This window comes from Psammomys obesus, unplaced genomic scaffold (assembly GCF_907164565.1).
Source record: "Psammomys obesus unplaced genomic scaffold, mPsaObe1.curated_primary_1811, whole genome shotgun sequence".
NCBI classification, from domain to species: Eukaryota; Metazoa; Chordata; class Mammalia; order Rodentia; family Muridae; genus Psammomys; species Psammomys obesus.
In genome coordinates, this window is record NW_026593452.1 from 6,018 (window position 1) to 17,786 (window position 11,769).

Here is an 11,769-nt window from a genome sequence, read left to right on the forward strand (position 1 = left end):
CACTTGCCACATTGTTCTCTTAAAGTAGGGTTTCTTACTAAAACAGAGCTGGACTGGCAGCCAGCAAGCCTCAAAGCTTTGGGACAGACACAAATGTGTGTGTGTGGCCATATTCACTTTTCTGTGTTAGTGGCAAGGATTCAAACTTCCTGTTTGCACAGAGAGTGCTCTTAACTACAGAGTTGACTCATGCCCTGTAGTACCTTTTTTTAAAAAAATAAATAAATAAAAGAGGATTATTTTTGTTGTATGTGTATGAGCGCTTTTGCCTGCGCATATATCTGTATACCACCTGCATGCCTGGTGACTAAGGAGGCCAGACAAGGGCGCCGGATGCTGAGAATCAAACCTCAGTCCTCTGGAAGAATAGCCAGTGCTCTTAACCACTGGGCCATCTCTCCTGCCCTCTGTGGTGCCTTTTGACATCTGCCGATGGGACAACACATTTGTGAGATTACCTTCTCCAACTGGCTGGAAGGTTAATAAGTCTCCCATTGCAATAAGTTTCTCCTGTTGAAAAGTTCACAATCAGAGAATTAAATGACAGCAGCCAAATCATTCGTTAGCAGAAAAATTCTTGTTTTATAATAAGTAAATATTTTTAGCATACTGAAAATTATAAAAGTATATGCATAACATGATTTTGCTATATTCTCCAAGCCTTTGTTGCTTTATGGTTTTCAGAAATATAATGCAAATTGAGCTCAGAAAAGCATGCATGTTGTAGTCTATAGAATCACTTTAGGGTCATTATTAAAGCCAGTTCCTTTGCCGGCTTTCTGTCATTACCTGAATCAGATCGTCTGCGAGCCTCTTTATTGTCTTCTCACTCAGTGAAATGTCCTCGAGATTTGTAAGAACCTCCCAAGTTCCATTCTCAAATTTTACGGGCATAGAAAAGACAATCCCTTCAGGAATACCAAACTGGCCTGCAGGGAACACACACAAGGCAAAGCATGAATAAATAAAGGAGAATTTGGAAAAATGACTGAAAAGGATTTTAAGGTTTTGTTTGTGGTGTGTGTGTGGGGGCAGGGGATGTTGTGTGTGTGCACACACAAGTGTGTATGTACACACAAGAGGAGACCAGCAGAGGGCGTTAGGTGCCCTGGATTTGGAGTTGTAAGTATTGAGCTGCCTGACATGGGTGCTGGGAACCAAATTCTAGTCCTCTGCAAGAGCAGGAAGTACTCTTAACCCCTAAGCCAGTACAGGAGTTTTAAGGGCAACGGTGGAACTAAACTTCTGGAATTGTTATCTGATTAGGACTCCTGAACACACACCTGTCCTTGTTCTGAGCATCTCCTTTCTCTCATATCTAGGGGTTAACACAGTTTTTATTTTCAAAGCCTTGCATGTGATTTGTGCCTGTTGTCCATAGCTGTCCCATGACTCTGCATGTAACCCATGAGCCTGAACCACTTGTTTAATCTGGTCTTCTATTCCAGCTTATTTCATGTCTGAGTGAACTCAGGGTTACTTTTGCTATGATAAAACACCACGACCAGACAGCGTGTTTATTTGGCTTATGCTTCATCATTGTACAAACTGAGAGTATGACCCATCCAAGGCATAATTAAAGGGAAGATTTTTATTATAGATATGATACCTGCACATCAGACACCATTCTGTGTGTTGTGAGGAGCTTCCTAATGTTAAGCCTGGGAACTGCTCTCTTTGTGTCCAGGGATGGGTGCCAAAGGCCCAGTGGGCTCGTGATCTGTGTGAATGGTCAGACTGGAGGTATGGGGGGAGGTGAGGGAGAGTTAGATGAACAGATGTTGGACATAGAAAAGACTGTGTGGGTCTCCAGCTAAGAGTCCAGAGCAGAAAGAGAAAGAAATACTCTGAACTTGACTAACAGACTAGACCTGGCCATGAGAGAAGCAGCAGCAGAGCAGAGCAGAGAGAGGGAGAGAACAGGTCGGGGAAGAAAGGTAGAGACAGACAGGGAGGTGGGAGGAGGTTATAAAGAGAATGAGTAGCTGAGGAGAAAAAAGCTCTTGAGCCTGAGAGAAGAGGGGAGGAGGTGGCTAGGATGACAGGATGGACTTGGAAAGGTGTAACAGGTACTTGTGAATGGATGAATGAATGAATGAATGAATGCATGCATGCATGCATTATGGTGCTGTTAATATATACACAACTTATAGATCAAGCTATGCTCTAAACAGGGCTTTACAAGATAGGAATTAGTACCTTCACTCATTACCCCCAAGGAAACAATCTCTCCGGGTGGTGAGCCATAGTTCCAGTACTTCATAGTAGTGGTTATGCTGTGTGCAGCCAAAATGCACCCAAACTCTCTGCCAGTTGTGCTCAAGGTTTCAAGCGTCATCCCAAATTCTTTTGTTACCCACTCACTGCAAAAAGTGAAAGAAACAATTTCACAGTAGAAACAGGAATGGAAAGAGTGTCCTCTGATTCCCAGAACTCAGCACAGGGAGCTGTACCCACCATCTACACAGTAAGGAAACCCAAATGCCCTTTTTTCAGGTGTCCTTGTTTCCTGTGAGAACACGAGGGGAAAATAATGAAACCAGACCAAAAGGAAGCACCAAATGTCAATCTGGAGTGTAGTGATAAAATATGGAATACTGGGGCTGGAGAGATGGCTCAGTGGTTAAAAAGCACTGTCTGCTCCTCCAAAGGACCCGGGTTCAATTCCCAGCACCTGCATGGCAGCTCACAAACGTCTGTACTACCGATTCCAAGGGATCTGACACCTTCACACTAATGCACGTAAAATGAAATAAATTATTAAAAAAAATACAGAACACTGAAAAGAGGTCAAAGACTATAGGAACAATATCTTTTATTATAAATAATTAGTTATATGTAGATGCTTTCTTGGGACCAGCTGTATTCTTCACTTAAAATCAAATACATTCATTAAACAGTGAGTTGCTTTCTGGGGTAGTATGTTCTATGGTCTGAAGTATAAACTCAAGAAGGAGCCCAGAAGGTTTGCCCTATTGGTGAGCCAGTGAATGCTCCAGATCCCTGTAACCTTGACCCTGTGCAAGCACCAGATGAAGAAGAACTGGGCTCCAGGGGAGGGGCCCAGCACACACTGCTCCTCGGTATAGATAACATCCCCGTGGTCTGAAGGGGGATGGCAGACACAAGACAACGGAAAAGAAAACATTGCAACTGGGGAACTGGAGCAGGAATCAGAAAAGTGCTTCAAGGGGCTCTGGTTCTTCTGTCTCCTCATAATCGAGTGTTTACCTGGATGAATTTTTTAGTTTTCCCATTTATTCTATACAGGACATTTTCATTCTATCAACAGAGAAGCTGAGGCACAAATTTGATTTAAGTTCTCTAAAGCCACATGACTAATAAATGATGATGACCGAATTCCAGCCCAGGGATGCATCACTTTTCGGCCTTGCCTCTCTTGGGACTCACTGGTCAACCTTACCCAGTCTGCTTGCTCATCATCTTAACTCTCCTTCCTATGAATGCTTCAACTACTTTCTACTTGGCTACATGTCTGGCTTGACATTAACGCTTGCTTTGAGTATACCTGCTTTAGAGATAACTTTAACAGAATATACGAACTACTATCAGGATAACCTGAAATACAAAATTCATAATTTTATAACAAATCAAATTGGGATGAGGAGCAAGTAGCGGATTTTTTTCCTGATTCTTCAATAGAAAGCACAGAAAAAAAAATGTGTGCATAAACAATACAAGTTATTTTTTTGTGTGTGCAAAATTTACAAGATGGTATAATGGTGCTTACAACTATTATACATCTATTTCATTTATCCAATGTTAGTATACTTCACTTAAAAACATACTGTACCTGTCAAAAATCAAGTTCAACACAGAGTGATAATACCCAGGAGGCCCCCAAATAGCACTCTCGTAGTTGTAAACTTTGGCCTTCCTCAGATCAACATAGTTATTTCCAGTGATATTACCCCAAATTATCACATCTTTGATGCCTATGCAGAAACAGAATCAGAAACAATCACAATGAAGTTCATTAGTATAACATTTACTCGAACCCAATGCCTTGTCTGTGTATTTATTTTGGTGTTGGTTCATGGGAGTCCAAGCTCTCCAATGTGTGCAGCAGCTGGGGTTTACCTCCCTAGTTATTGGGCCTCAGCAGTCACTAGTAATGCCTTGTGAATGGTGTGCTAGGTGGGCAACTCAAGGAATACTGATGAAACTGGCGAAAGAAACTGTTGCTGAAAATTGTGTCATTTGTGTCGCTCTTAATTTCACTCCACACACACACACACACACACACACACACACACACACACACACACGTGGTGTGCATGTGTGTGGATGAGTGTGCACGTGTAAGCTAGAAATGGCATTGGGAGTCTTCCTCAATCACTCTCTACTGTATCTTTTAAGAAAGGGCAGGGACAGGCTGGCCAGTGAGCCCTAGAGACCTACCTGTCTCTCCTCCAGTGTGCTATGGTTCTGATGGATGTAGTCTTACCTGACATTTTACTGACTGAGATGTTTCCCCCACCACAAGGGAATTTTTTTTCAACGGCTCAGATTCTGACAAGACACCATCTATTCTGGACTAAAGTAGAAATGTGTATAAATGACTCTCTGGACAGGTTTCACCACTTGTAAAGTAATGGTGATGATATTCTTCATGGGAGGTACTTTCAGAAACACGGCTTAGGAGAAAACAAATAACCTCTGTTTCCCACAGCGTTCTAGGATGAGGGTTGGGAGGATGAGCGAGGAAACAATACCGTATAATCATGTGGTGGTTATATCTCTATGGAGAAAAAGAAAAGAATATGAGCTGGAGAAAATATGGATCGGTATTTAAGATGATTCTGCAATTGTTGATTTTCTAGAAATGTTTTATGCAATTTGAAAAAGAATTTTATTTATGTCCTCACTTCCTGTTATCTTAGTTAGGGTTCCTATTACTGTGAAGAAACCATGACCAAAGCCGTTGGGGTGGAAAGAGTGTTGTCTTAAACTTCCACAGGGTAGTCCATCGTTGAACAAAGTCGGGGCACAGACCTGAATTCAGGAGCCTTTGCAGATGCCATGGAGGAGTGCTGTTGACTGATTTGCTTTTTATGTCTTGCTTACCCTGATCTCTTATAGAACCCAGGACCACCAGCCCAGGGGTGGCACTATCCACCATGGGCTGGGCCCTCCCACATCAATCACTAATTAAGAAAATTCCCTACAGGCTTGCCTATAGCCTGATCTTATGTAGGCATTTCTCAGTTGAGGTTCCCTCCTCTCAGATAACTTTAGCTTGTGTCAGGTTGACAAAGCAAACAAATCAGGAGCAAAACAAAACAAAACAAAACAAAACAAAACAAAAACCAAAAACTAGCCAGCACATCTATCTACTTAAAGTCTGTTTCTTGGCGATTAAATTCTTTTCTGTTCTCGTGTGGAAAGAAGACTATTAGACTAATCTTTTAGGGTAAGATGCTGAAGCTATATGCAAGGAGACAGAAGAATTCTGAGCTTTTCTGTAAAGAAGTGGATAACAGCACTGGCCATTATGATAGGTGCTCCCTAGCTTCTTGTACTGACTTGGTTTAGACTGTTGTCAGCTCACTTCCATTGTCTCCTCAGCTTTCATTTCCAGAATTCCTGTAGTTCCATTCTCATGGATGCTGTTGCAAGGACACAAAGGATCAGCTCTAAGGACTCGAAGAGCTAAAATATGCTAAATGTGATTCAGCCTCATTTTCATATGATTCTGATATCTACCAATTGAAAGATCAATAACAAAATTTAATTAGATATAATAAATTTGATCTCCTTCTATCCATGTTTTACCACACATGGATATTTTAGAAATACTGTCTGTGGTGGTTTTAATGAGAATAGCCTTCATAGGCTCATATGTTTGACTACTTGCTCCCCAGTTCGTGGAACTGTTTGGGAAGGATTAGGAGGTGTGGCCTTGTTGGAGGAGGTGGGATGTGGGATTTGAGGTTTCAAAAGTGCCCCCCCCACTTCCCTATTGCTTATGGATCAGATGTAAGCCCTCAGCTACTGCTCCAACCCCATGCTTGCCTGCTGCCATAGTTTCTGCCATGATGGAAGAAACCTTATAGTTTCTCACCCTCTGAAACTATAAGCAACACCCCAAATAAATGCTTCCTTTTATAAGTTGCCTTGGTCATGGTGTCTCTTCACAACAGTAGAAATGTGACTATGTCACCGCCTTATTGAATCTGCACCTCAATTCTAGGAGGGGGTTGCTGTTTCTAAAGATGATAAATCTGAGTCACAGAAAGTTGATTTTTCAGAGTCACATGAATGTGAAAGGAAACAAAGCCATTTTAATAGAGCTTTGATAGTCTTTAAAGACCATACACCACTTTCCCCATTATTATCATGGCGACATGGGGTATTAGGTTTAAACTTGTTACTTGACTAATAGAGATCTTATTGCAACAAATATTTGTTAACTTTGTAATGATGGACAAAGTCATGAAAGTAGAGTAAAAGCAGTTTTTGCAGTTGCCCCCTTATCCACAGCTTCATATTCTACCCATTGCTTTATCCACACATCTTTTGGTAGGGGGTGCAGCAGGATTGGAGATTGAACCTAGACTCTCATGCATGCTAAGCAAGAGTTCTACAATTGACCTACAGTGTCAACCCTGCACTCTAAGGTATTATAGGAAAAATTTGAAACTTAAGCAGTGGGTAGCTTTTAGATAACTTTAATTGCTGCATGTTGCTATGAATGATTTGTTAGGTTATTACTATTTATTATTGCTAGTCTCTTGCTGCCCCTGAGCTGGGCATGGGGTGTGGGGTAGTCTAGGTAGCGTCCTCTGAATGAGGGGGAGCCACAATGTCATCACCTGAATGAGTGAGGCATCACACCGGTTCTACCCATCACTTCTAATCTATGCCACACATCCAGGATGGTCCTGGAGAATGTAGCCTTCTTTCTCCACCCTTTGAATCCATGTTTCAAAACACAAACAAGACACCCAATAGGAATTCACTCACTGGACGGGCTCGTCTTCATCTTCCTGGCCAGTATTGCTTTTGCTTGCCCTTCCACACCCAGTGCCACTGCAACGATGTTGCTTGCGATGTTAGGGGCATATTGCATGAGCAAAGCTGTTTTAAGATTCACAAACGTTTTCCCTCCGACAATGACCTTGACAGATTTGTCAGCATTTTTCTCCATCATGTAACCATAGAGGTGGCACAGTGGTACCCTGCTTCGAAGGAATCCTTCCAGGCTGAACACTTCCTCATCTGTGATCTCATCCAGGAAGATGATGACTTGGGCCTGAAAGAAGGCCTCTTCAATATTTGTGCAGTAGGAGACACTGCGGAGAATTGGTGATGCCAAGTCCTGAGTTTCCATCACTATACTTATCAGGCAGTTTTCTGTCTGCTCCCAGTCAAAGAAGGTTAGGCTGATCTCTGTGTCCACCCCAAATACGTCTCCACTTGCCAAGATGGGGATTAGGTGGTTGCACACATTAGTACTTGCACTGATTAAACGCAAAAATTGGATGGGAGATGGTTATATTCCAATTATGCACTTTATTCTTAACCCATATTTTAGCATGTATTCCTCAGGATGGTTCACTATTTTACATGAACATGCTCACACTTGCACAAATGTGGCTAGTGATCCAAACCGGAGCAAGAAAGTCTCACTACTCACTCCACATCTGACAATACCACCAAATGAAAATTACTGGTGTATTTGATTTTTCAAATAAAAGAGCTCTCACACATGCAGAAAACAAAACAAAAACAAATAAACAAAAGTTCATTATCAGATTGTTGTGCTTATGTGCTCATACTTCCTCGTGAAAAGACAAAGACATATGCCTCAGTTAGCCATTGTCTTGTACTCCTTTATCTACAAATGAATGCCTTTCCCAAAGTTCCACAAAGAAAAGCCCTTACAGGGATGGCAATGGTAACCACAGGTTGTGTGCTCTATCCTAAACCAAAAGTACTTGGATCTTCCATTTCTGTGACGACCAACTATAAGGAGTTGGAAAATTCATCTGAGAACTTCTATTATTCTTGTTGGGAAGGGCATGGTGGTGACATCCTTTTCAGTTCTTGATTATTTATGGGACAATTTCTGAGTCTTTTCAGTGTTTGTAGTGTTCCATAATTATACATACTTCCTTAAAACAGGTATATGTTAGGATACATACATGTAGTGAGAAGGACAGTGTGAGGAAGACAGAGGGGAGGGAAGTGCAGAGAGAAAGAACAACAAATAGAGAAGCCAGAGATGAAGAGAGAGGAAGTAACAAGTAGGAACATAAGAAGTGCATGAGAAGGAGAAAAGAAAGATGCAGAGGGGGGCAGGGTTGCAGATGGTCCATGAGTGCAGGAGGAAGAACCAAGGAAAACCAGCAGGTGGGGACGAGTGGAGAACAATCATCAACGAGGACATGTGCCAGGAAAACTGCTTGAGACTGTGTGTGAAGAAACGTACATGTGTAAATCCTAAATCACATGGGGATGGATGCTGGAGGCTAGACACATAGAGGCACTCATATACGTGTATAGCCCAGACATGTGAACACACACACACACACACCTTAAACCTGGCTCGGTATTCTTCCATCGTGGAATTCATCCAATCCCATTGTCCTTTCTAAAAATAAAAATCCAGGCCCATAAATTCTGGGGCTTGACTATCCCACCTGACAATCCAGACCTCTAAGGGGTTGATGAGATCATTCATGCTCTCTTTCTCCAACTCTTTTTCTATGTGTGTCTCCAGGTTCTCTTCAGCAATTAGCATCATCAGCTCCGTTGTCATGCTGGAAGTGACACCATAGTAAAGCTAAATATCAGAAAAGAAAAACTCAACCTCAGAGAACAGACCATTATTAGACCAAAAAGCTAGAATGGAAAATAGACTGGGAGGAAGATGGCAGAATGGCTTAGAAAGCAAGACACTTGAAATATAAAATAATGTTAAGAGAGTATGTTTGAACATATAAGCAAGGCAGTCCCCGTACCTGGGCATGTTCCAGGAACTCATTGTACCCTCCCAGAAGAAGGCCCTCGCCTCCTCGATCCAGCAGCTCTCTCCAGATAATGGGGGAGGTTCTGTGATCCCACCCATTCCTTTCACAAAGCTCTTCCAGCCACTCCTGTGGGGAAAGAATCCAATAAAAGTTATGTATTGAATCTGCCTAAGAATTCAATTCAATATTGTAGGATTTAAATAGCAAAGTGACAGCTTTTTCAATGCCACTATGTATGCATAATACATTCAGTATCTCCAGATGGTAAAATATAAACTAGAAAAGAGTGGGTGAGGCTGGTGAGGTTGTTCATGCCTTTAACTGTAGCACTGGGGATGCAAGAGACAGGTGGATTCCTGTGAGTTCCAGGCCAGCTAGAGATACATGGGGAGACTCTGTCTCAATAAAAGAAGGAAATGAACAAACAAACAAACAAACAAAGAGTGAATGAATGGCAGAAAAAAATAGTGAGACAAATAGCAAATTAATAAAGAACAAGGAATATTCTTCAGATCCATTGGCCACATGAAGTGTGAGAGTTTGTTCCACGGCTGGAGTGCATGTGTTTAACTTAAAGAGAGGCCAGGTATTCTAAGTTGGCTGATTTAAAAAAAAAAAAAAAACAAAAAACAACAACAACACTGATTTTTTAAATTATATGTGAACTATTTTAGTCTTATGGCCACATGTATGTTGATACTGCTTTTCAAATCTATGATTATGGTTGCTATGATTTAGATTGAATTAATGAGCTAAAAGTTCCTTGGGGGACTTCCCATCATATTTATCAGAAAAGGTTTATGTTACCATTATCTGGTCTGAGTATCAGTGAGGGTTAACATTCTTATCGGTAAGGTACAGCTGAGCAGATCTAAAGTCATACAATTGGAGGCATGGATACTAAAGCCATCTCACAAGTAAACTCTACTTCTTGCTAATGACGAAGAAGTCCACGCTCTCATTCCAGTCAATAGAAAGAAGACTGAGAATTCCAACATGGTCCCTCTAATCACTACAGAGCTTGGCTGGTGACACACTGGGCTGCAGAAAAAGGGAAAAAAAGTGTTCTACCCTAAAAAAGTGTTCTATCCTAAAGTCCTAGACCGAGGAGAACACATTAATGTTCATTCGAGAGCTGGGAGAGTATGTGTAGGACTGGCTCTTTGAGTCCTAAGTCAGGAGTGGCACATGAAGGTGGTCAGAAGAGTTCATCAGTGTGACTCACTAGTCTGCAGTTTGGGAGGGCGCACCCTAGTGGGGACACGGAATACAGTGGTGATGTATTACTTAACTGGCAGTTGGAAGTTTGGAGAAAATTTACAACTCGGTGTAAAAATGACAAATCTGCCAAGGAAGATAGTGGCAGAAGGGGCTGAAGGGGTAGGAGAGGGCTGCTGAGATGACCCAGTGGGTTAAAGTGATTGGCACCAAGTCTGACAAACTGAATTCTATTTCTGGGACCCAGGTAGTTGAAGAGAATCGACTCAGGCAAGGTATTCTCTGACCACCACATGTGTCTTAGCATATGCAGACTCCATCACAAAAACCAAATAGACGAACAAACACATAAGTAAATACACACACAAATACATACACACATTAATTTAAAAAGCTACTGGGCGTAGAACTATGGGAATCTGGATAAATTACTATTCGACTACATTTTCTGCAGGGACCCGGACAATATTTTATTCACTCACTAAGTCACAAGAAATGCACTGAAGAGAGAAAGGACCTTGTGGGGCAATCACCGGGAATGGTAAGATACTAAAGGACAAAGGACATGGGAAATGCCCACCAGCAATGATCATCTGTTTGAGCAGAATAAAAACCAGTCCCACAGAAATGATAACTTCGACAGTCATAGGCAAATGGCCTCACAAGAGCTAAGCAATCAGTAATGCCAACAACAAAGGCTAGGGCTAGCGTTTGATAATGGCATCATCCTTTGAGGACATCATCCCACCACTCTGTAGAAAACTGTCCCAACCCTGGATTCTCTCCACACATATGTAAAGGAAAATGAGTTGCCTAGATTGAAATCAATGTATGTTCTGGGTAGGGAATGACCTTTCATTCCCTGCTTGTAGTGCTTTCACCAGAACCCGGTCTAAGCACTTACAAAATGTTTAACCTGCCAACCCTAGGTCTTACACACATCTTTGAACCAAAGGGATCACTTTATAGAAAAAGAGGTACAGTGCTGAGCATATCATTAGGGGATATATTGTCCCTATCAGAAAACACCCAGCTTGATAGACGGACAGAGAAGGCCAGCAAAGCTGAAGACATCAGGCAGAAGACCAACATATTAAGGGATGGTCTGGCTCTTGTAAAATGTATTATGTATCAGTGTAGTGTTTTCCTCCATTAGACAGACTACTTAGAATTTAGGAATCAAGGAACATTGGTGATTCCCTGTTAGCTTTGACCATACGAGGGAAAGTGTTAACAGTCTTGTCCTGAAAAGGGACTGGGCTCACATCCCTTACGTACACAGAACTAGGTCATCACACCTAACATACAGCCTAGAGTAGTAGAGGGAGGTCTATAATGGATGGGAGTGAACAGAGATGAGTACTAGCTTGGCCTTGAAACTAGGTGCAGTGGGGAATACAGTTCATTAGCAAGCCTTCCTTTAATAATGTTTTCCCAGGGAAAGATCTTGATCAGAATCCCGGAAGAGCTGTTAGCAGATGGTGTGCATTTGCTTAATGGAGCACATGGATCCAGAGGCACAGTGGGTGGATTGTAGCAGATAGTCAGGAATAGT

The 11,769-nt window shown here is 41.9% G+C and overlaps 1 protein-coding gene across 2 annotated transcripts; it reads right to left on the bottom strand.

The window, feature by feature from the left end:
- Positions 1 to 458: 458 nt before the first annotated feature.
- Mdh1b (malate dehydrogenase 1B) lies at positions 459 to 9,122 on the bottom strand (the record flags this gene model as incomplete). 2 transcript variants are annotated; one of them, XM_055617214.1, is given in 7 exon segments in its annotated part: positions 459 to 510; positions 790 to 929; positions 2,200 to 2,363; positions 3,815 to 3,956; positions 6,988 to 7,484; positions 8,667 to 8,809; positions 8,988 to 9,122. In XM_055617214.1, coding segments are annotated over 6 exon segments (1,114 nt in total), but the record flags the coding sequence as incomplete, so codon positions are not given.
- Between the last annotated feature and the right edge of the window lie 2,647 nt (positions 9,123 to 11,769).